The sequence below is a fragment of the Leptomonas pyrrhocoris genome, assembly GCF_001293395.1.
Source record: "Leptomonas pyrrhocoris isolate H10 chromosome Unknown, whole genome shotgun sequence".
Taxonomy (NCBI): domain Eukaryota; phylum Euglenozoa; class Kinetoplastea; order Trypanosomatida; family Trypanosomatidae; genus Leptomonas; species Leptomonas pyrrhocoris.
This window is the reverse complement of record NW_015438387.1, coordinates 312868-336714: the sequence shown is the minus strand read 5'-3', so window position 1 is coordinate 336714 and position 23847 is coordinate 312868. Positions and strand designations below refer to the sequence as shown.

Genomic DNA, 23847 nt, shown 5'->3' with positions numbered 1-23847 from the left:
CCCCCTCCCTCTTTTTTCGCTGTTATCCTCCGTTGTCTTCTGCACAGTTCTTGTCTACGAAAATGAAGAAGAAAAAACCCAGACGAAAGGAAAAGAATGCACTGTAGAATGGAAGACTAAGAGGGGCTGCCTGAGCAACGCTGTCTGCTTCTCGTCTTTTCCGGACCGGAATGAGCTACTACTGATATTGAAAAACTAATAAAAAACATCACAAAAGACAAAGCGGTGCAACTATCGTTGCTCGACATAAAAACTTGCTTTTTGTAGACCTCATGTGCATGCGTGTTTGTGCGAGTACTTTCAACCTCCCCCCTCCTTTCCCCTCTTCCATTCTGCGCCTCCTGGTGTTCCATTCGTTCAGCATCGATCTCGTGGATTTGCTACTTGTCGAGTGCGCAGGTCTCGCTGCGTCACCTTAATGATCCAGCGTACCTGTTTGCCTCGTTCATACTCCACCGTATTGCACCTTTAATTCTTGTCGTGAAGGGTGAGGAGACTGTGTGCGCAGAGAGGCCTTTGTGCTGGGCCAATCGGATTCGTGCCGTCCAGGTTTCTCAGTGTCCGTTATTTGACTTCGTATCCATTTTTTTGCTTCTCCTGCGTAGTTCTTCCTTTCGGGCTGCCAACCACACACACACAGAAAGCCGATTACTCGAATCGAAGCCTGTATGGCAGGCGGGTAAAACTGTGGAGACACAAATTTGAATAAAACACGATTCAGGAAGCTCTTCACCTTCCTTCTGTTTTTGTTGTTCTACTGTTGTGCGACGCGTACTTTTTCCTTCAGCTGCTTCGCACTTCTGCAGAAAAGAAAGGCAAGCAGGGCTGAAGCACCTTAAAAAAGCATAGACGGCTAATTCTTTTTACCCCTTGTTATAGTAGACCGTTGGGTTGCAGGGGCGATTACTGCTACGCTTACGCATTCACTCTTCTTCTTTGTAGACTTCTTTAAGTGCGGTGACTGACAAGGCTTGTCAGGGTTAAAAAAAGAAAGAGAAAGAAAACCTTAAAGGGAAGCCAACGTTCGAACGCATGAATACAATGCATCATAGTTTAGAAGGGCCGGCAAGGTCATTGCTGAGCAGCTTTACCGTTGCTACTACCCCACCTCCGCGTCCGACAACTGACTCGAGTGAGGTGGATCGCTCATACAAGACGAGGGTGCAGCCGCCACTGAAAGAGGGCGACAATGGCGACAACTTCCTTTTAGCAGCCAGCAAAGCGACGACATCGGCGTCTGTAGTGACAAACGGACGGGAAGAGGAGGGGGAAGAGCCTCGGCCAAGCTATGTCGCTCCTCAACCTGCACCCGCACCGTCGGGCTCAGCGGATCGATCGCTGGACAGGTCCGCCACGTCTGCAGCAGCGGCCGCACCACCACCGCCACCACCGGGGCTTGTGTCCTCTAGCTGGCAGTCCGCGTGGAGACCATCCATGCGATACGTCCATAGCGGCGGCGGTAGCACATTGGACACCACCGTGCCTGACACGCCCTTTACGTGGCGTTCCTCGGGAGCAGAAACGCCGACACCTCCCGCGGCGTGGAGGCCGCACAGCCTTCATCCGGCTACGGAGAGCATGGAGTTGCGTGGGCCGACCACTGAGCGGGGAAGGTTGACACCGAAGATACGCTACCGAAGCGCGTCTTCCGAGGTGCCTGGTGCCTCAGCTGTGTCACTCTACCCTCCCCCGTCTGCATCGCACAGCGTCGGGCGGCAGAGCCCCGAGCCGCAGCGGCGGCAACGAGAGGAGGGGCACAGCACAGCGACGCCTCATGCAACGCCGGACATCACCGGTCGAGGAAGTTCGAGTTGGGGGCGAACAAAAATCGGTCGTGACACGGCCAGCGCTCCGGCGGACGATGGGTTTGCGGTGGAAGGATGGCCGTCACAACGTGACCGCACCGCTCCGTCTCTCTCTCTCGCTGCTCCGGTCGCCGCTGCTTCTGCTTTCACGTTGCCCACCTGGACCCCGGCGTCCATATTAAAACCGACGGGTGCAGCTGCTGGCGCACGGCGCGGCAATGTGGATCTGAAAACGCAGCGCCCTCCTCCCCCGCTGGTGCGAACCGGTACAGGAAAGCCGGAAACGGTGCCTCGTGTCACTACGGACAGCACGGTGGCGGAGACGCGTTTTGAGGCGGCAGCGAGACCTCTTTCCTCGGCTCCGCTTTCGTCGCGGCGCGCACCTGCTGCGTACGACGCACAGGAAGAGCCATCGACAACGCAGAACGGGCGTGGGAGGGACACGGCGCGCGGCACGCCACGGGTGTCTGTTGAAGACGTGTGGGCCACGCCGCTGCCACTGCCTGCGCAGGGTGGGTCGGGCATGATGACGGCGGGAGAGACAAAGGAAGCTCTGTACGCGACGGGCATCAGTGATGCGGACAACACTACAGCAGGGCCTTGGGCTCTTGGCCACCTCACCTTCCGCTCCCTCACCGACGAGTACCATCTTTTTACGTCGGAGGGCACGGTGGGCTGGGTGGGGCTGCAGGTGCACCTCCGCCGCCACACCCAATCGACGCAGATCACGGCGCTCGATTTAACCTGTTATCGAATGCAACGGACACAGTGGACGTGGTTTGCGCTGGAGATACTGCCGCAGCTGCAGCTCCTCGAGGTGCTGCGGCTGGTGCAGATGGGACTCGCAGACGATGAGGTGGTGGAGTTGGTGCGTGGCAGCTGCGGTGTTTGCTCGTTCGCAAGTAATCCGCGTGCGTCGCCGTCGCCGTCTGCGTTACGGTCGGTGCATGCATCCCCCCGTAGTGGCGCCGCCGCCGCCGCCACGGCAAATACCCGTACAACGCCTCTCCACTTCTTACGCGTGCTCGATCTCAGCGGAAATGCCATCTCGCAGCGCAGCTGCAATCACCTGGGCAAGATGCTGTTGTGGATGGCGGACTCTCTGGAAGAGGTGCGGTTGCTGGGCAACCCATTAAAAGATTACGGTATACAGACTCTCGCCATTTACCTGTCAAAGTTGAACGTGGAGGCCGTGGATAGCGATCCGGAGCTCTTTCCTGGGACGCTGCGGCATCAGCTACGGCTCGCGCGAGGGCAGCGCCACGCGGCTGCTGCCTTGTCCCAACAACTGAGAGAAGAAACGGATGGAGGTGCGGAGGAACGAGAGAAGAGGACGACAGCCAATAACATCGAAAGCCTGCCGATTGGACCTGTTCTCCTTGACCTGCGCGACTGCCGTGCATCGGCGCGTGGGCTCTCCGATGCCCTCGCCGCTGCCAGTCGCGCCCATCGGCTACGTGTTGTCCTCTTGTCACACAATGTGGCCGGTGTGACAGCACTGCTGCCCCTGCCTCCTACCGCCTATCAAGAAGCACTCGATATGGGCAGCCAGGAGATGGCTACAGCAGCAGCAGCCGCACCGGCAGAGGCCAGCGGCCGATCGCACACGTACCGGCCCGCGCCCGCGCCACGACGGCTTCGGCTGGCCAAGACACCTCTCATCTCGTCCGGAGCGCTCATGCGGCGTCCGCACGCGGCCTTCAGCGATGTGCGCGGCTTTGCCACCTCCTGTGCCCTCTCCACCCTCGTCCTGCATAGCGTGCCGCTGAGCCAGTCCTGCTCGCCGGTCGGGTGTCGGGAACTGCTGCTGAATATCTTCTTCAGCTGCCCCCAGCTCGATTTGGTGGACCTCTCGGACACCTTTGAGTGGTCGTTGGTACCGGCGGAGGAGCAGCAGCGGCTCGTGGCCGAGGCGAACCGCCGCGCCGCCGTGGAGCGGCGCCTGCGTGGGCCGGAGGGGCAGCGCGGGCTGCAGATGTACCGCGAGGATCGAGGAGAGGTGGAGTTTGTTTTGGACACCGCCACTGCGGCAGGGCAGACGCTGCTCGGCGACGTTTGCGGTGAACTGATGGCCCACGCGGCGTACAACGCGGTGGTGCGGCAGCGCGTCGTGCCGGCCGCCTTTGCCCACGTGCGGGAGTTGGACCTCAGCAACACCGGCCTGACAGACGCCGGCGCGCGTGGACTCTGCGTCAGCGTGCGGCGCGGTCGACTCCGCACCGGGATGCTGGCGAACTTACGCACGTTGAACTTGTCCGACAACTTGCTGACTGCGGAGGGGTGTCTGCGCGTCGTCTCGGCTTTCCTCTTGGCAGAAACCGAAGACGGTGAAGGCGGCGGCAACAAGGGGGTGGCGCGGGTGTCGATACCGATTGCCCAGATGGCGACCTTGGCTCTGCAGCGCAACGCGGGGGTGGAAGACGACGAGGGTGATTTCGACAAGGCGAACGGCTACGTTGCCAACGGAACAAACGAAGGGGAGGGCCGTGTGCCGTCGTCGCAGACGCGGGAGGCAAACGCGTATTTGAACGAGGTGTGCACCGTGGCGGAGGCGGCCGTTCTGCGGCGAGCTGCGCTGCGGTCGGCGGCGCACGGCTCCGCCAAGGACGACGTGTCTTCTTTAACGGTGTACTTCAGCGCGCCTCCGATGAGCACGTTGGGGAGCAGTGGAGGCCGCAGCACTCCCGCTGCTCGTTGTCGCTCCTCTCCTTTTAGCCAGAATGGCAGTGCTCGCGTCAACGTGTACTACGCCGGCTGTGACGAGCGCGGCGACGTTTTTTGCACCTGCCCACGGAGCCGCCTTTTTGTGTCAGAGGTCGAGGCCGATCGTCTGATGAGCACCGCCAGTGATGACGGCGGCGCATCTCACCTCGCCGATCAACCGCCACAACGCCCTCCTTACTCGGCGGCCGCCCTGTCTTCGCCTGCTGCCACCGCCACCACCGTAGTCGCCGGTGGCGGAGGGGTAATTCTTGGTGCAATTCGCACGTCCCCCACATCTACCTCGTCGTCTTTTACGCAGCCCGCCGCAGCCCAACGCAGTCTTCTTTCCTCGCTGGATGTGCCGCGCACGTCATCGAAAGCGCTCACTCGCAGTCAGCTGCAAGGACGTCCGGGTGCGGGTCTGCTCACCACCCCCGATGCGCGTCTGCCACCTCGGCCCATCCCTGTAGCAGGTGCGGCCTTTGACGAGGCGAGTGGTCTCGTGAATTCAGCACCGTTCTACCTGTCGGTCAACAGCTACGGCGACCCGGTGACGTCCCTGTCGTCTTTCCCTCCACCATCGTCGTTGGTGATGTCGCACTCTAGTGATAGTGCCGCCGCCGCCGCACACCAACAGCAGGTTTTGCAGGGACCGCCGCAGTCGCAACGTGGCAGCCTTCTCTCCGCCACCGGCACGTCACTCGGATCTCTTTTTCTGGAGAAGGCGGAGCGGAAAGGTGAGGAAAGAGAAGCGGCGAGCAGCGCTGGAGACGCTGCAGCGACGGTGGACAGGGCAGACGGTGCTGGTGCTCCTCGTCAAGTCGAAGACGGCGAGGATGAGCGGGACAACTTCAGCAGCCCCACCGCCCGCTCGGCTAAACGTCGTGCCAAAGCACGTCCAAGCCGCGTCTTTGTTCTTTCCTTCGACCACCCAGCCGGTCACCTCCTTTGCCGCACCTTCAACGTGCTGGCGCGACCCCCGCCGGATCCCCTCGGTAACGGTGCTCGCGCGGCACTCGCCGCCGATCTGCTGAGCGCGCTGCAGAAGGCGAGTGCACAGGCCGCGTCTCATCCAGACAATGACGGCAGCAACAGCACTGAGGACGGCATGGCGCTGTCTCCGCGGTCAGCTGCCATCGTGGTCGAGGCAGTCAAGTACCTCCCGCCTGATCTTCGCACGTCTGACAATCGCGGCCTCACCGACGCTGCGGAATCACACTGGATGCGCTTTGAAGTCACGACAAACGAGCGCAAAGCACGCATGGCGCAGCGGTTGCAGGAGGTGTTGAACGTTCCGTGGGCTGACCAGTGCGCGTGCTTTGCCCACCTTCTACAGTGGCTAAGGGCGCATGTGGTAGCGGAAGGCAGTGCAGAGGTGGCAGAGAAGTCAGCAGCGGCAACTGTGACCGAGTGGGACCCAGTTCAGGCGGTGGAGCGCGCGGCGCGGTTGTCACCGGCTGTCCGCGCGAAACTAGACGCTCTCTACGCGGGATCTGCAGTTGATGCTGCTCATGCGCACCATCTAGACGCAGCAGAAGACTATGAGGAGGCGGCGGAGGGCGAAGCGCCGCAAGTTGCTTCACTCGCGCAGTTGCACCCCCAGCTTTGGAAGGAGTTGGGTCTCATGACTGCTGTAGAGACGAAGGAAGTGGACGTCATCAATGCAAGCACTTCCCAAGGCCAGACTGTCACGCCAGCTGCAACAGACCACAACCCTCCAGCAGCAACAACAGCTGCAGCGGATAGCGGAGAGGGGGAGGCAGGGGAGGACGTGCATTCGGCTATGTCAGCCTCAGACGGCACTTCGCGTAGGCAACAGAAGCACGGCAACAACATTGAAACAGGAAAAGAGAGGCATGCTTCTCCATCAGGTGCAGCGCAGCAAAAAATTCCTGTCGTCGACCTCTACGCTGGCGCCCGCAACGCGGAGGAACAGCAACCGGTGGATGACACAGCGAACATTTCTTCGCGAGCGGGGACGGTTGACAAGACAGCTGTTGACACCAGAGGCAACGCGTCGACACCATCGCTGCGCTCTCTTCGACAAGCTGAGCGTGCCGCAACTTCCAATCCCTTCGACGCTCCTCACGACAGTGCGGGCGATGCAGCTGCCACTTCGACCCCTCTGGCGCTGGAGCCTTCACAGGGACAGGGTTCCACCGCATCCGTCCCTACCAAAATTATTCCAGCAGAGAGCCGTTCTGCTGTTCTGCTACACACAAAAGTTTTTCGCAACTCTGATGAGTTGACGGACAGCGGCGACGACGACGACGAGGAGGAGCGAGAGACGACGAGCGTGGAGACACCAGAGAAGCAAAAGCGCGGTCACGACCGGCAGCGGAGGGGTGAAGGGCCCTCTTCTCGACTTTCACCACCGCAGTCACTTGTCGCCAAAAACGAAGAAGGCCAGACAGAGAAGAAACGGCAGCAACCCACACCTGGAGAGCCCAAATCAGCTCCCCAAAGGCCGCCTGCAGGTGAAGGCAAAGACGCGGAGAATGCGGTGTTGACGGATCAGTTGTCGGGTCCTTTGTCGCCCGCCGACCGATTGGTGCCGCGAAGAGGCGCAGCCGCCGCCGCGTTGGATGAGGAAGAAGAAAAGACACCGTCGATGGTGGAGATGGAGTACGAGGCCGCTCACGTACCCGCTGTAGGGGCGCCGCGACCTTGGACAGCTCCAGCGAGCAACGTGCCGAGTCGAGGAGAACCGGATATGGCGGAGCTTCGTAGCAGCAGCAACAGCCCGGAAAGTCGTGGGAAGGACGGTACGCGGAGTGACAGCACTTCATCGCCGGGGTCGAGACAACAGGCACAGAATACCAGGGGTGCACTGGCTTCCTCCCCTCCTCCCCCAGTGCACGCAGGGAAGACAGTAGCCGATGGCAGAGGCACAGTGAGCGATGAGGGCGACGAAGACCGTGTGGTTTCATCGCCCGTCCGCGTGCGGCGCCGGTCAAGCGAGTTGGAAGGCCGCGTCAAGACCTTCACGCTGTCGTACACGCATCAGGAAGGTACGGCAGTGTGTCGTGCGTGGCGGCTGTTGCACGCTGCCGTCGGCGGTGACGATACCGCTGCCGCAGCGGAGCGCTCGCCCACCTCTCCCTCGTCCACCGCCCTCGCCCAGGAGGCACGTGATTGCCTCTGCGACGACTTTTTGGCGCTGCTGCAGCCCCCCGACGAGGACCGAAAGCACGCCGTGCTGTCCGTCACGCTGCACGGAGATGGTGGCGCCGCCACGGCGATGTTGCAGGTGCAGGTTCGGACGAACGAACGCCGCGCCACCTTGGCCAATCGGCTGCAGGACAGCAATCACGCTGTGCGTCGTGGCGGGGGCAGCGGCGGCCGTGCCGGCATTGTGCCGCTCACGGTGGACCAGGTTGATCGCTTCTACTTCCCACGTCTATCGCGGCTCCTGCGACGGCACAAGCTCGCCGCGGACACCGTCGCGCAAATGGAGAAGTTTTTAGAAGCACGACCAGGCGTGCAGGGCAGACTCATCAAGAGCTACGGCAGCATTGGGTCTCTTGTGCACTACTATCACGGCAGTGCCACCGCGCTCGAGCACGAGTTGGGCGTTTCCTCGTGGAGGGAGTTAACACACGGCAATGCCGTGCCCACAGCCGCTGAAGCTGTCGCGGCTGCTTCCGAGGCGAAATGGCAAGCTGAGTCGGCGTCGCCCACCGTCGCGTACGACCGCGTAATACCGGAAAGAGAGGAGGTCTACCGGAAAGGCATCAGCGCGGGGGCGGACAACCGCGACGGTGGAAATGCGAGGAGAAGAGGAAATGGAGAAGCAGGGGACAATGGCAACACCGGCGGAGACGGCGCCGACACCCCGCGAGCGACGAGTCCGTCGACAACGAAATCGATCGGCAGCAACAACGACGTAAAACAACATTTGGTCACGCCGACGCAGCTGCTGCAGGGCCGCCCGCCTCCGCACCCACGCCGTCTCCCCACACCGCCCCACCCCCTCACCCACTCCAGCAGCATCTCCTTCGATGAGGTGACGGAGGAGCCGACGAGCGAGGCGGGGCCGATTGTGGTGCTGCGTGGGTCTACGCCGTCCGCGGCTGCGCGGTCGCCCTCCGTGCCGGACGCGCCAAATCTGCAGTACTACCCACAGGGGCACCACACCGGCGCCGCGGAGTCGACGAAGCGGGCTCGGCGCGGGGGCGGCGACGATGACTCTGACCTGGGCGTGCTCTCGCCCATGACGAGCGCGTCTGCCTCCCCGAGCATGGCGCGCCTCACCGGGGCATCGCCGCCGCACACGCAGCAAACGCTGACGGGCGGCCCGTTCATGAACGCGCTGAAAGACAGCAACAACAATAGCAGCCGCCAACCCCCGACAAGGCAGCGCGAGGCAAACCCGGGTGTGCAGTCGCGTACACCGACGTCGCCCTCGCCGCAGCCGCCGCCTCGAATGAACCCCGAACCGGAGCGAGCACCGTCGCAGCAGGACCGCCGTGCACCAGAGCCCAGCACCGCGTCGGCGGCCAATCTCTCACGCCAGCTCAGCGGGTCATCGACCACGGCCGGTGGTGCGGACCGGGGCAAGTCCGAGTATGAGCGTGTGCTGGAAGGTAAGTACAAGCGGCTGATGCGTGTGGCGTACGAAGGAGTCGCGCGCGGCAGCGTCCCACTCGAACCGCAGCACCAGCAGAAGACGGTGATAGGCCGGGGCAAGTGGGGTGCGCAGAAGGTGGAGCTGTCGCTGGAGTGGGAGATTTTGTTTGTGCTGACCTTTGAGAAGAGCCGCACAATTGGCCGCAGCTCGCGACGGGCGCAGATGGTTGTGCACCCCGTCGGTATTGGCTTCGAGTGCATGTCAGGGGAAGAGGCAAGCCATCAAACCGGCGAGACCTCCTCGTTGCACTCCTCCATGGTGAACACCATCACGGCGGAGGGGAGCGGGGTGCATCCTCCATCTGGCACCCCCGCCTCCCACGCATCGAAAGGGTCTCGAGCGAAGAAGGAGCACTCCAGGTCGGCCGCGTCGCACCTGGTCATCACAATTCAGCGTCCCTTCAGCCCGAATGAGGTGGGCTCGTCGTCAAGCGAGATCGAGAAGACGCTCACGGCGAACGCACTCTTGACCGTTTCGTCGCCGTCGACTCTGTCCAAGGCGGCGCGGCTGCTAGGCGGCGGCGACGATATCAGCAACACCTCACGCGGCAGCGTCGGGGCTAAACAGACGCCGCAAGAGATAGTGTACCAGCTGTGCCAGCGCTCGTTGACGCTGGATATCGAGATGAAGAGCTCGAAGCACGTGCAGGAGGCGCTGCGACTGCTGAAGAACAGCATCCGTCGTGCCACCCAGGCCGTGAAGAAGTCCATGTCAAACGCACACATCCCGCCGCCGCCGTAGAGCAGCACCAGCTCTTGATGGCACTTGCTTCGTTTCAAGCTGCCTTCTCTGCCCTCTCTCGCCCTCCGCTGTTCCCGACTCTGTATGTGAAATCTGTGTTTCTCCTATCGTGCAGGCGACCGTTGACTCTCGTCTCTCCTTGTTTTTCGTTGCGTGCGCGACGCGTGTCGTCTCGCTTGTGCCCGCTTTAGAAGCTGTGGAATGCAAAATAATGACATAATTTAATGTGGCGCAGGTCAGAGCTGTTCTCGACACCACCGCTTTCTCTCCTTCTGCGGCATCGTCATCTCACGCATCGCGCGGCGCGGAGAAGGCGCTGACGGGGCACAGCGGGCTTCATTCGCGTTGTGTCATGCATGGAGAGGGCGAGTCAGCACGCACGGCGATTCCAGCCTCCTCGAAAGAGAAAAAAGTTTTCATTCGAACGTCTCTCGTTGTCCGTCGCATCCCCGTCTACAACGCGCACTTCCTTTTCCCTCCCTTTCGTCCACGCACAACTCCCTCTTCTCACAGCTGAAGCGGCTCATCACCACCACCGCTCCCCTCCCCCGCGTGGCAGCATCACAGGGACGGCCAGCGAGTGTCTTCCACATCCCCCAAAAAGGCACCGGAAGTCTCTGCCAGCTCCTCCTGTCGTGCCTGCTCTCTTGCAGGCCGTAAACCATGTACAAAAAAGCCCTGAACGCCTTCTTTCTGAAGGTCCATCCCGACTTTTTCCACCACGATGTGCAGCAGCAAACGGTGAACCAGAACGCCGTCGCCCAGCTGAACGAACTTCTCGCTTGGGCACGTGAGTTTAAGCAGGGGACGCTGCGCCCACCGCCGGCGACGACCATCGCTTTCACCTTTTATCGCCGCGTAGACGACGCCGACGGCAAACGTGACTCGTCGTTTGCAGGCGCGATCCGAAGCGGCACAGACGAGGAGGGCGTCGCCTCAACCGGCGCCGAAGGCCGTCCGCAGGAGTCCTCGTTTGCGAAGCGCGGCTTTCTAAGCCCAGAGGGCGGGCAAACCGCGCTGATCAGCTCGACCTTCGAGCTGCCGCAGGGCTTCGTGGCGAGTGAGCCTAACAGAGGACTGGTGGAGCGCTCTGTCAATAAGTTTCTGCGCGATCTGCTGCGCCGGGCAGAGTGCATCGACTCCGTCACCGAGTCGCTGTCTGTCGCGGAGGACGACGCTGCGGCGCGTCGGGAGGCCAAACCGCTGCGTCGCCGGCCGGATCCACGGCTAAAGAACAAGAAAGGTAGTCCTAGCGCCAGCAAAACCCTGCTGGACGAGGCGAGCGAGGCCATCAACACGCAGTGGACGCTGACTAGTGTGCCCACCATCGAGGAGCTGATGGACGCCGACCACATTCTTCTCTCCAAGACGCTCTCTCCCCTTCAGTGCTCGGCGGCCCTGCTGACCCTGCGCAGCTACCTCGGCGAGCTGCACTACGAGCAGTGGGAGTCGATGCCCCTCATCATCGACGACCACTGGGACATCGGCGTCGATATCACTGGCGGATTGACGGTGCCGTGGGATTTCACGCCGATTCAGTTCGTGAGCTTTCTCCATCAGAACGCTGACGCCGTTGCGAAGTGCCGCACGGCCGCCACCGCCTTCGCCACGGAAGTGGAGCAGCTCATCACGGAGCTGTGCACCGCCTTGGAGCTGGACGACGTCCTTGTCTCGTGCTCGCACAAGGAGGCCGTGGCGACGCTGCGCCTGCTGCACCGCAATAAGGAGCTCCTGCACGGGTACGGGCTGACGAACTTGACGCTCGAACTCGGCATGCGTCACGCGACGCGGGCAAACGGCGTTGTTGTTATTAACGTGGCGATGCAGACCACGCAGGAGCTGCGAGAGTGGCTGCAGGCGCTCAGTGGAAAACTGGACTTGCAGCGGAAACTGTACCGCGTGTCGAAGCAGATGCTGGAGACGACGATGTGGCACTTGAAGGAGTTTCGCGACATGGTCGAGCCGGGCGGCGTGGACGCTTTCGTGAACAACGACTGCACATACGCCGAACGCCTGACGTGGGCGAAGGAGCTCTTTCGCGTTGGACCGGCGTTGGCACACTGGGACTGGCAGGAGTTCACGTTTTTATTGGGTCCTGAGTTGGAGGTGGATTGGTCTCGCAAGCAGCTGCTGCTGCCGCCGAATTTCGACGGCGATGCGCTGGTGCGCTACGTGGAAGAGGTGCAGCAAGGTGCCAAGGAAAAGGAGAAGGAGGCGCTGCTGAAGGCGAGTGCGATGCGTCGACTCACCGAGGAAGAGTTGCGGGAGCGCGCCCACGCCGAAGACCTGCAGCTGTCGGACGACGCCGGTGACGCCAGCGACGCGCAGTTTCGGCAGCAGATGAGAGAGGACGATCCGTTGGTGCCCGGTGTACAGCCCATGTCCGAGGCCATGCGAAACCTCTACAAGCAATCCAGCCCGCACATGGAGGAGTACATGTCCTCCAGCGACAACAAGGTCGACCCGCTGAGCGTGGAGCGGCCCCTCTCGCACGCCGTCACGTTCAACAGCGACACCGAGGCGGAGGAGCAGCTGAAGTGGGAGGGCTTTTACCAGGACCCTTACGTGGATCAGATGCCCACCGGTGATCTGGACGACTTGGACCATACCTATCGCCTCACCAATCGCTGGCACCGCGAGGCGGCCGCGAAGAAGCTTCTGGAGGAGCTGCAGTCTACCTACGGGAAGAAGAGCCGCCGTTTTGACTACCAGAAGATGGGCGACGTGCTGGAGATCAACAACGCACGGGTGCAGCCGAAGGGCTTTCCGGTGCTGACGCGCGGCATGAAGCCAAGCGACGGTTGACAGGAAAAATAATATGCGAGAAGCTCGTGGAGGGGTGCGCTGATGTGGTCTCGAATCCCGTACTCTACATCGACTCTCAGTAGACGCTGTCGCACTCACTGCTTTCTCACGTTGCTCTGCTGTTGCGCGACCCGGCAATCACACAAGCATTGCGACGGTGACACCAATCGTTCTTCGTTCTCTTCAACGCCGCGGTTTTCGGCGCACCCTTCGATTTCTTCACAAATGTCTCAAATATACGTAAGTATATAATTACTGGTTTTCTCTATTTACGATGAATTAATGTACGCTTCACGCACAAGGAAAGCAAGCCGGAAGAGAGGCACCGGCTTTCTTTCTTTCCATTCAAAAACGAAAGGCTGAATCTCCTTGAGGGCAATCTGGCACGGGTTTGTCTAGCGATTTGTCGTCAAGTGCGATCACATCACGCAAAACGGGGAAAAATCGACAACAGAAGAGGAGCCTGCACCCTGAAAAGCACCATCATTCCCTTCAACTTGTTCTCTCTTTCCTCATAACACGTGCTCTGCGACGTGGCTCCATCACAAGTTTGCCCTCACGGAAGGTCGCGCTCTCTTCTCCTCTGTCTCTTCTGCCTCCCTCTCATCGTCTCCTCCACGTCGAACGCTGCATTTTCTACGTGCTGTTCTTTCTTTCCTTTTTTTTTTGGGTTTTAACGGAAGACCGAACGAGCTCGCGCATCCAACCTGCTCACGGCGATGACGTTTTCTCTGGAATGAAGGATGCAAACTGGGCTGATGTGACAGACAGGAGAAAGAAGAAGCAGCTTGTGTTACCGCTCGGACGGGTACGCTAATGCATTTGTGTGCCCACCAGTGCCCGAGGTTGTGTGTCAAAAGGTTGCGAGAGTTGCATGTTGATGTTGTTTACTGCGATGGTGCCCCCCTGCGCGTGCGCGTGTGTGCGTGCAACGGATGATTACCCAATGAAATTACTGCGTTCTTTCTGATTTCTCTCAGATGCGAACTTCATTTGTGAATCTTCAACGAAATAGACTTAACTGATGCATGAATTGTAGTTGATCGACGGTTCTATTATATATAGAGTACTCATTGTTTTCTTGTCAAGTGGAAGTGAAGGCGTGTACTTGGGTCTTGATGGTGCTGCGGAACGGCATAGATCGGGTTGCATCAGAGGACACGGTTCTATTTGAGTTGCAAATAATCGAAGAAAGCAGCTTGTGTTACCGCTCGGACGGGTTCGCTAATGCATTTGTGTGCCCACCAGTGCCCGAGGTTGTGTGTCAAAAGGTTGCGAGAGTTGCATGTTGATGTTGTTTACTGCGATGGTGCCCCCCTGCGCGTGCGCGTGTGTGCGTGCAACGGATGATTACCCAATGAAATTACTGCGTTCTTTCTGATTTCTCTCAGATGCGAACTTCATTTGTGAATCTTCAACGAAATAGACTTAACTGATGCACAAGAAAACACCCGGTTGATTACTTGCCAGCTTTGCCTTTTTTTTTGTTTCTGTCTTGTTTTGCGCTTCTCTTGATATCCGCAAGGTCCTTCTTCGGAGAGACGTGGGGCGCCGCTTTTGGGATGGGCGGCTTGGTGGGCAGGAGCTTCTTTATCCCCCCCCCCTCACACACACATACACAAAGCAAAAAGACAAAAGGAATGCTGACAATTAATGATGGTAATAGAAGCAAAACAATGGTCCCCTTGCCGTGTTGTTCCGCTGCGCTGAAATATCACTGCGTTGCGACAAACACCCTCCGAGGAGAAGGTGAAGCGTCGAACGTCCTGTCCGTCGTTCTCCTCCACGTATTGTGACGTCAACGTGCACGTGCGTGTATATACATATCTATTTTGTCCCGGCTTGCCATCCATCTTTACGTGTTCTCACCTCTCCGCTTTGTACTGTTTTGATTTCGCCATGAAGCAGGTTTGTTTTATACTGCAAGGCACACCGGAGAACTCGCACTCACATATTTAGCAGCGCATCTCTCTTAGGCCCTCCCCTTTGTTTTATGTGGTGCCCTGGTTGACGGCATCGTAAAACCTTTAAAAACTGCCAGCCTTTTTCGAAGCCCAGGCAGCTCCCCACCTCGAAGGATAACTCGCATTATCGTTCCGTCGGCACACGTCATTATCTTCCTCTTTGCTTCGAAATGTCTCTCGAAACATGGGCGGTAGCCGGGGTCGCCATCGTCGATGTGGAGGGCAGCCCCCTCCTTCTGCGCACGTACATCTCCCCGAAAAACGTGCTGAACTCCCCCGCAGCCCCGCTGCACGCCCACCTCTACGTAGGACCCGAGGATGTCATCAAACTGCACTTTGTGCTCTTCGCTTCTCTAGACCGCTGTGAGGAGCTACGTGAGGCACGTGTCCTGCGGACCGAGGTGCCTGCCACGGAGACTGCAGTCGCGACGCTCTCGACCGCGGGCCAACGACTACCATCACCGTCGTCAGCATCTGCGACACCGTCCGTCTCGCGGAGCAACTCTGCCCTCAACAGAAACAACAACACAGCAAAGCCTTCCCCTCCCGGCCCGTCCATCAGCGAGGGAAGCCCGTCCAACCCACCCACCAACACTGCCGCTACGGTGATCGCCAACGACTCTCACGCGGTGTCCTCTGCCACTAGCGCTGCCCGACTCATCTCGCCCACCACCGACGCCCGTTTTCTCGGTAAGTTGCTGGAGAGTCATCGAATGCGCTCCTACGGCTTCTGCTCCGCCACCGGCATCCGCACGCTTCTCGTGACGGTGGGCAGCGATGCACCTGCGGATGCAATGGTGCCGCTGTGCCGTGCCTTGTACGAGAGCGCATCGGCCGCGCTGTGCAACCCGTTTCGCTCGCCGGTGCAGAGCTACCACGCGCAGGAGCAGCTGCTGTACATGTCGTCGCTGACGGAGCGGAGTGACCGCCCTGGCGGAGTCACAACTACCTCGCCGCCGGACGGCGCTCGAGGGACACCCGCGCATGCACCTGTGGGCGGTGGGCAGTCCATCACAAGCCTGACTGTGGGTAGCATCAACCGACTCCATCTGCCGGCTGGTGCGGTGGAGTGGAGCTGGCCGAGGGCTGCGCCGACATCTGTTGCCTCCCTCACGGCGGAGCCGACGCTGGCCCTCTCACGCACCTTCAACACGCAGATGGAAGGTCTGCTTTCGACTTTCACGGTCACTGCGCGGAGCTGCATTGTGCGTTGAGTACCGACGTTGAGAAGATGAAGCGATATTGCGAGGTTTCATTTTGTGCCTTCACGATCCACATTGTTCGTGCAACTCTGGCAGCGCAAGCAACACTGAAGTGCCCGTTTGGGCAGTTGCTACCGCTGATTCGCACCGCACGACTTAATGAACTGATAGCTCCACCTTATGAAAAGTACAAGAGGAAACGAAAACACAATGACCCACCCATACGATAGAATACAAAGAGCGTCCTTGTTGACTACATCGCCGCGCAGTAAAGTTTCTTCGTTTGTTGTCAATCGCTGCAGCTGTGCAATTGCGAAGGACTTTTCCCTCCTCCTTTGGTTGAGTCGTCTGCGCTCTCTCCATCTCTCTCCCTGAATAGTTCACTTTTCGAGCTTTCCTTTTCCCCACTCTCTTTCTTCGTTTTACACACACACACGCCGTCCGTCCGTCGTCCTCCTATCGGCGATGCTTCTGCGATCCCTTTCCCAATTAAACGAAAACCTCAAGAGTACGCGTGCGTTTTGTTCTTGTGTCTGTGTGTGTGTGTGTGTGTGTGTGCACCAGAGTTGTGTCGAGCACGTCCGCTTACAGTAGGATTATTATTTCTGTTTTGCTTCATTCACATTCTTTTCTCTTCCTTTCTTTTTCCTTTTCTGCATCAAGCTGTGTGGATTTGTTGGACTCAGAGCTGCGGTCTTGTCGCGAGCACGAAGAGAACCCCCCAAAACCTTCGAAGACTATCTCTCCAAGGTGTGCTGGTGTGTGCGTGTGTCGTGGCTTCACATAGCACGCAAACTCGAGTATAAAAGGTAGAGGAGAGCGAAAAGAACAGCGAATAGGCGATGAGCTCTGTGGAGGAGGTTGATTCCCTGGCTGAGTGCCTCTACGCAAATCCAGACCGGTCAGCGCGGCAGCAGGCCCAGGAGCGGTTAAGCACCCTGACGCACGAGAACGCCGACGTCGCCCCTCTCAGGGCGATTTTTGGACAGTCGAGCAATCAGTACGCACTGCTGTTTGCCGCGCAAGGCGTGGTGACGTGGTTCAAAGCCAACAGCAAATGGCTCTCCGAGGAGCAGCGCTATGAGGTGGTGGTGCAAATGTGTGGTGGTTGCGTCCAGCGCGTTAGTCTCGCCGGCGCGCCGCGACACGTTGTTCTCGCCCTCATGAACGCGTATGCAAAGCTGACGAAGCTGTGCTTTGAGAAGGGCAATTTCCTGATCGATGCAGCCACCTTTGCTCTGCAGATGTTGCACGACACCTCGCTGGCGTACAGCCGTCACGTGAGTCAAAATGGGGGCTGCGGCACTGTCGGTCCTGCAGAGTCGAATGCGCTTAGTGGCATCGGCGGTGGTTGTGGCAGCTCAGGTTCTACGCCGCTGCCGGCGGGCTCCTCCTCCTCCGGAGCTGGCGTCACTGTCACGGTGGGCTACAGCCTCATTAATCGCTCACGCCTGCCGCACATGGCGCTGAACAGCGACGACGAGCGCAGTCGGATGTACTACATTGCCCTGGTGCTCCTGACGACGCTGGTGAACGAGTTTAGCAAGTACGACTCCTCGAAGCAGCAAACGTACATGAACTTCTCCACGCACCGTCGCTGCAGCAACAACTTCCGGGACGAGTGTTTGCTGGACATCTTCACGGCCGCCATCGCGGAGCTGGAGGAGGTGAACTACGCCTCCGCCACCACCACAGAGGTGCTGGAACTCGTGAAGGACGTCATGACGTTCGACTTTATGGCAATCACGGTCGACGAAACAGAGGAGGCGTTATCGGCGCAGTTCCCGAGCACGTGGAAGGAGGTGCTCCTCGCTCCGCGTACGCAGCAGATCTTGTGGGGCCAACACGCTGCCCTGCCTTTCCCGTTTTGTGAAACGCTGCTGGTCGCCCTGACGAGCCTGTGCGGCGTTCGCCGAACTTTTTTTGAATCCACCGACGACCGCGTGCACTACCTCGATGGCACTCTGGGCTACTTGGTGAACACCATGCAGCTCACTGACGGGCGGCTGAAGGTGCCGTCGTACGTGTCGGAGTTAGGAGAGGCGTGCTATCGGCTGGTCGCCCCGTTTGGGTACCGTGATCTTCATCTGAGCAGCGCCTTCCAGCCGTTCATCAACGGTGTGCGCGCCGTCTCACTCGACGTGTTTCGCATTCCGTTTGGCCAGCCCGGCTCCTTCACCACCGCTACCACCCTCCTCAACTTCTGGAGCCGACTTGCCACCTCGCGGCGCACGTTTAGCTTGTCGGAGGACTCCCCCAAGGACCTGGAGCTGTTTTCATCGGATCTGGTGGTGTGCTTCTTCGAATCCCGAATGCAGGGGTCGAGCAGCAGCGGCAGCAGCAGTAGCAGAGGCGGGCAAGGCCCCAGCAACGGCGGCGGTGATAACACCACCAGCGGCGGTGGCGGTAATGCCGTCGAGTATGCCATGGAGGATGACGAGGATTTCGAGGCCACCATGGACTCCATTTTAGCGCAGACGGAGGCTATTGGCAACCTCGCCGTGCTGGATCATGCGCGGACGATGAAGCTGCTCGCTGACTACGTCAACCACACCTTGGGCCCGAGCGTGCTAAACAGCGCGAGCGCCACGGCGTGGCTCTTCTACCTCGCCGCCGGGCTTGTCCGTCACGTGCTGAGCGCGGTGGAGGAGCCTGCGGTGGAGCCGTGCTCGATGTTCTTCGTCTTCTGCGTGGACTGCGCGAATCATCGCCGCAGCAGCGGTGGCGCCGTGGTGGGCTCTCCGTTGTCCAGCCCTTTTGTGGAGCGAGCCCTACTGCACTTTCTGACCATGACGCAGAGCGTTCTCAGCTCTTCGCGCCTGCACGAGGCCCTCAGCACCGTCGTCACAAACGTCTTTCAGTCGCGCACCGCCCTCTTCCAGTTTATCCTGAGCAACACCGGCCACAACATTCTGCGCGGTGTGAACGGCAGCCACGACGGGGAGTCGGCGCAGATCATCCGTGAGTCGATTGAGCTGATCCGCAACGCGTGCATGGATGTCCCGAGTTCGATGCTGGCGGAGCTGCACCTGGAGCTGCCCCCGGTCGTGGAGTTGCCGCTCGCGCAGTCGCCGCAGACCTACAAGCTGCGCACGAATCTGTATGCGATGCTGTGGCGACTGTCCAGCTCCACGCCCTACTCCACCGATGCCCTCGTGGCTTTTCTGCAGCCGATTGAGCTGTGTATCCAGAGCACCCTCAGCGGCGGTGGCGGCAACGATGCCCTCTACACCGCTGGCTGGATGCGCGACCTGCGCGGCGTCGTCTTATCCTTGCGCGACATCGCGGACGGCCTGAGCGACTTCGTAGAGTGGGTCTGCGATCGCGCCAGCTCCTTTCACGAGTGCCTGAATCGCCCGGCTGCGCAGAGCAGCATGGTCATCGTCTCTTTTCTGCGCTTCTTAGAGGAGCTGGTGACGCACATCGGGGGACGTTATACGCTGCCCTGCTGCACCGCCCACAACTCTTGCGGTTTGCTGCTCTTTCGCCACATCTGCACGCTGATGCAGTCGGTGATTGAGCGCTGCGTCACCGATGAACACATCCAGCGCGTCACGAGTCAGGGCAGCGGTGAGATGGCCGACGGTGCGTACGAGATGATGCTGAAGCCGCTGGCCCTGTCCTTCAGCGTTCTGCGAAAGTGCATCCAGGGCGGTTTTGTACCATTGGGCGCAATGTATTACTACAGCGACGATACCTACGACAACATGCTGCTGGGGATGCTGCGCATGATGGGCGTGTTCCCGTTTATCTACTTCAAAGAGTACAGCAAGGTTTCGTACGCGGTGGTAAACATGCTTCGCACTGTCACGGAGGAGTTCGCATTCCTTCCGCTGACGAAGCTCGACGCGGGTGAGCTGGAGAAGGTAATCTCTTTTGTTGTCTATCTGTGCGAGGACGTGGACACGCAGACCGGCACGCTGCTACACGGACTGTCTTTCCTCAGCTTCATCGCGGGCCTCATTCGAGAGGTGAAGGCGCTCTCGACGCAGGCCGTCTCGCCGGCGATGGACGCGCGCACGCGGGGTATGTCGGGCACTCCACCCCCCTCTCCGATGCAGCTGCCCTCGTTCTACGCGAATCCCTCGGGCAGGCTCTCCGGCACCCCAGGCAGCATTGGCGGTCGTAGCGGCGGCGGCGCTGGCGGGCGCTCTGCTGGTCCCAACCCACCGCGCTCGACGCGCCTCGCACGGGAGGCCCTGGCGCGGACGTTGGAACCCTTCAGTAGCTTGTGGGAGCGCCTCATTTCCGTCGCCATGAACGTCATTGTCTGCCAGGATCGCGCGCTCAGCGTGAGTTGTGCGGTGGTGTACCCCATCTTTGAAACCCACCCACCGTTCTGGTTCTCGTTTGTGGAGAACTTTGTGCGCACCTACCCCGATCGGAAGCAGAACACCGTTCGTGAGGCGTTGTCCACGCTGTCGCACGCCGCAGAGTCACAGGACAAATTCTTCTCGGAGGTCTTCACCTTCCGGCAGGCGATGCGCAACCTTTAATTGGCGAGAGGGGCGCCGTTGGTGCTGTTGTGATTTGTTTTTTTTCGTATTTGTAGTCACCTGCTGACGAAAGAGCCGCGAGCATCTAAATTCACTACCAACCTTTGCTTCTTCTTCCACAGCTTTCCCGTGAGAGCTGCCTTGTCGTTTCTGTGCTGTGTCTCGTACGACATGTTTGATCCCCCCATAAGAGAATTAAGGAAAGCGGCACCAGGTGCCTTGTGTTGTTGCCACCCCGGCACCGAAACTTCGAAAGAGGGCGCGGTCGACGGTCTGCCTTTGTCATCCAATAACGTAAAGGAAAACACGCGCCTTGTTTTGTTTCTTTTCTTTTTTCGACGGTGGCCTTTCAACATTCATGATATTGCACGCATACCCACCCGCACACACACGCACACACGCACACACCTATAACTCCAATAGATACAGAGGAGGAAACTCGTCACGTGCCGCTTTGATTAGAGAGTCTTCGCTACGCTTCTGTTTTTGTTTTCACAGGCTTTTCTTCCTTTTTCTCTTTCGGCGCGCTTACACGCACACGCACGCGTACCCGCAAAAAGAAGCACATCAACCCGCGTACGAAGACGCGCACGAAGGAAAAGAAAGGGCGATAAATTTGTTAACGCCGACGCTAGTTTTTTTGACCTTTGCGAGCTACATATATCTAACAGGAGAGCGATGACGAATGCCGAACACCGCTCCTACGAATAAAGAGAACTATATAAAGGAAAAACAAGTGCTGATAAGCTACGACCTTTGGTTGGCTTTCGTATTGGAGTCCACAGACGATCTCGTGCAGACGGTGCTCACGCTAGAAAGGTGCTTCTCTCACACAAATGCCGTCTTCCTCAGTGGGGTGTCGCCTCTGCTGAAAGAGAAAAAGGGAGAGCAAGGAGGGACACTTCGAGGAACGCGTTGTTGCGGTGGAAGAAGCGAAAGGAAATCGCCACCACGTCTCTGCTCTTCTGCTCTTGAACACTGTCCTCGAAGCTGTTCGGCCTCACGCGGTCTTTGCCGCTCGCCGTGACCAACCTGCGGGGAGTTGCCTTCCTCCGTGCGCATTCCTGCGCGCACGCCCTGCACTGGCTTGAGAGAAGGAAGTTCAAAACATCTCCTTTTCTTATGATTATTCGTCTTTGAAAAAAAACCCACGGATTGCTTCTCTCTTTGCTCTTGTCATTATTATTATTGTTATTATTATTCGGCTACTGGCCATTCAACGCGCGTTGCACACGGCTGCACCATCTGTTCGCAAACGCGCAGCAACCACATACCTTCTGCTGTCTTTGCTCCCTTTAAAGGAGAAGAAAAGAGCGTGATCATCCCACTTTTGACACCCAAACACACGCACAGAACAGCATCATGTCTGCTTCAACACTCACCGTGGAGGAGGTCCGCCGGAACTACGCCAAGTTGCTCGACCCTAAGGAGCCGCTGGACAGCCGCATGCGGGAGCTGTACCGCCTGAAGGAGGACTGCCTCAAGACCGTGCCCGGCATGCAGGTGGTGCTCGAGGCCGTCGACACCACCGACTCGGTGCTACTGCAGCACGAGCTGGCCTACAACGCTGGCCAGAGCGGACGCGAGGAGGCCGTGCCGGAGTTGGAGCGGATTTTGCGCACCGTCAGCTACGACGTCGTGACGCGCCACGAGGCCGCGGAGGCGCTTGGCGCGATCGGGTCCACGCTGGCGCTGAAGGTGCTGGAGGAGCACAGCGACCCGGCCAAGGAGCCGGAGGGGCCCATCCGCGAGACGTGCGAGTTGGCCCTGGCGCGCATCGCCATGAAGGAGAAGAAGGGCGACAAGGCGGTGGCGCCATCCAGCGACTGCGGCTTTGTTTCGGTGGACCCGTCACCGGCCTTTAACGAGGCTGCGGACGGCGACGAGCCGGTGCCCACGACGGTGGAGCAGCTGACGGAGGTGTTGCTAGACACGTCCGGCCACACGCGGCTCTTCCGTCGCTACATGGCCATGTTCACCCTGCGCAACATGGCGAACGACGCCGCCGTGGCAGCGCTCTGCCGCGCCCTTCGCGAGGACACCGTCTCTCCCCTGTTCCGCCACGAGGTGGCCTTCGTGCTGGGCCAGATGGAGCACCCCAAGAGCCAGCCGGCTTTGATTGAGGCGCTGAAAGACGAGGCGGAGGCCCCGATGGTGCGCCACGAGGCCGCGGAGGCCCTCGGCGCCATCGCCGACCCCGCCACGCTGCCAGTGCTGGAGACGTACGCGGCGCACCCGGAGCCGATTGTGCGTGACAGCTGCGTGGTGGCCCTCGAGATGCACAAGTACTGGGCCAACTTCAACAGTCTGGGCCACCAGCATGCGGTGGAGGGAGAGGAGAAAGCGGCGACAGCGGCGGCCGTGGCGACTGCGTGAAGAGGGACAAAAACCCATGCCGCCCGAGCGGAAAGACAGACGATAGAGGAGCAATAGTCGTTTATTATTATTATTTGCATTTGGCCTCCTCTCTTGGTGATGCATCATGTTTGGTCAGCTATTTGACGGGCAATCAAAACACCACGCCACACTCTCGCGATGGTTTCGCGCGTCTTGCGTATTCCATTTCTTTAAATTAATTTTAATGGTCACGCCACCCGAGACTGCAACACGTCAGCACGTCTTTATTATTATTGTTTGCTTTCATAAGTCCACGTTATGTCGTCTAATTAAATGCGGTGTTAATGAGGTCGAAAGGAGAAAAGATAAAAAAAAAGAAAAGAACAGTGGCGACAGCAACAACTCTGTCAGTGCGGAAGGAAACAGTTTTGACCACCTGTACGAGATGTTTTTGTTGTGTTATCGGTGCAGTTGGTTAAGACTGCACGCTCGTGTGCGTTCGCTCTCTCTCTCCTGTCTTTCTCTTGCGCGCTTGTGCCGATGAAGCGGCAAAAAACGCCTGCTCCTTTCAAAGGCTTTCCTTGGTGTGGAGCCGTTGGTTTCCACATTGAGCAAAGCAAAAGAAAAGGCCGGATTTCAGAAGAGGACCATTGCAGGTGCTCGCACTGCGTGATCAACGGCGACACGCTATACAGAGTTCGTTGTGCGCCTTGTGGCGGGGACGTTTTTGCCTGCTCTTGACGTGGCGTGGACTGGAAACACATGTCCATCAAAAAGTTAAAAGGGATAAAAACAACAGCGGTTAAACTGGAACGCTGAAGCTGCTACTGGGTTCCACGCAACCATTTTTTTTTTTTTTGGTAATTAAAGTCGAGGGGGAAAAATTGAGGAAGAAGCCTCGGGACGAAGACGGAGGTGTCTGAAAACAACTAAAAAGGATACAGAAGGAGGTTTCATCGATTAACAAAAAAAAACTTGGTCATGCAACTTGGAGAAGGGGAGAAAAGCGTAGAAAAAAGCTGCTGCTTGTCTTATAGACGCCTTTATCTTGCCCATTTTTTCCTCGCATTCTTCCAAGCTTTCTCGCCTTACTCGGCCTCCGTTCTTCAAAAGGAGCCATAACAAATATTTCTACCTCGCTTTCGTGTTTTACACCAACCTCAT

At 58.9% G+C, this 23847-nt stretch overlaps 5 protein-coding genes across 7 annotated transcripts; all 5 read left to right on the top strand.

The window, feature by feature from the left end:
- Positions 1-360: 360 nt before the first annotated feature.
- Positions 361-9879, top strand: ABB37_09453 (hypothetical protein; the record flags this gene model as incomplete). The annotated part of the gene is made up of 1 exon (XM_015808923.1): positions 361-9879. Exon 1 carries the CDS (start codon positions 2329-2331, stop codon positions 9877-9879), a length of 7551 nt encoding a protein of 2516 aa, XP_015652636.1. The 5' UTR covers positions 361-2328.
- Positions 9880-10391: 512 nt separating this feature from the next.
- On the top strand, positions 10392-12684 carry ABB37_09452 (putative mitochondrial hypothetical protein; the record flags this gene model as incomplete). Of its 2 annotated transcripts, none has more annotated exons than XM_015808922.1 (1): positions 10392-12684. In XM_015808922.1, the coding sequence occupies exon 1, from the start codon at positions 10543-10545 to the stop codon at positions 12682-12684; it is 2142 nt and encodes a 713-aa protein (XP_015652635.1). In that variant the 5' UTR covers positions 10392-10542. The 2 variants fall into 2 exon arrangements, with proteins under 2 accessions (XP_015652635.1, XP_015652634.1); XM_015808921.1 differs by having other exon boundaries at positions 10398-12684.
- Positions 12685-14818: 2134 nt separating this feature from the next.
- Positions 14819-15862, top strand: ABB37_09451 (hypothetical protein; the record flags this gene model as incomplete). Its single annotated transcript, XM_015808920.1, has 1 exon — positions 14819-15862. The coding sequence occupies one exon, from the start codon at positions 14819-14821 to the stop codon at positions 15860-15862; it is 1044 nt and encodes a 347-aa protein (XP_015652633.1).
- An 830-nt stretch (positions 15863-16692) lies between these two features.
- On the top strand, positions 16693-20346 carry ABB37_09450 (hypothetical protein; the record flags this gene model as incomplete). Its single annotated transcript, XM_015808919.1, has 1 exon — positions 16693-20346. The coding sequence occupies one exon, from the start codon at positions 16693-16695 to the stop codon at positions 20344-20346; it is 3654 nt and encodes a 1217-aa protein (XP_015652632.1).
- A 422-nt stretch (positions 20347-20768) lies between these two features.
- Positions 20769-22722, top strand: ABB37_09449 (putative deoxyhypusine hydroxylase; the record flags this gene model as incomplete). 2 transcript variants are annotated; one of them, XM_015808918.1, is made up of 1 exon in its annotated part: positions 20769-22722. In XM_015808918.1, the coding sequence occupies exon 1, from the start codon at positions 21709-21711 to the stop codon at positions 22720-22722; it is 1014 nt and encodes a 337-aa protein (XP_015652631.1). In that variant the 5' UTR covers positions 20769-21708. The 2 variants fall into 2 exon arrangements, with proteins under 2 accessions (XP_015652631.1, XP_015652630.1); XM_015808917.1 differs by having other exon boundaries at positions 21609-22722.
- Between the last annotated feature and the right edge of the window lie 1125 nt (positions 22723-23847).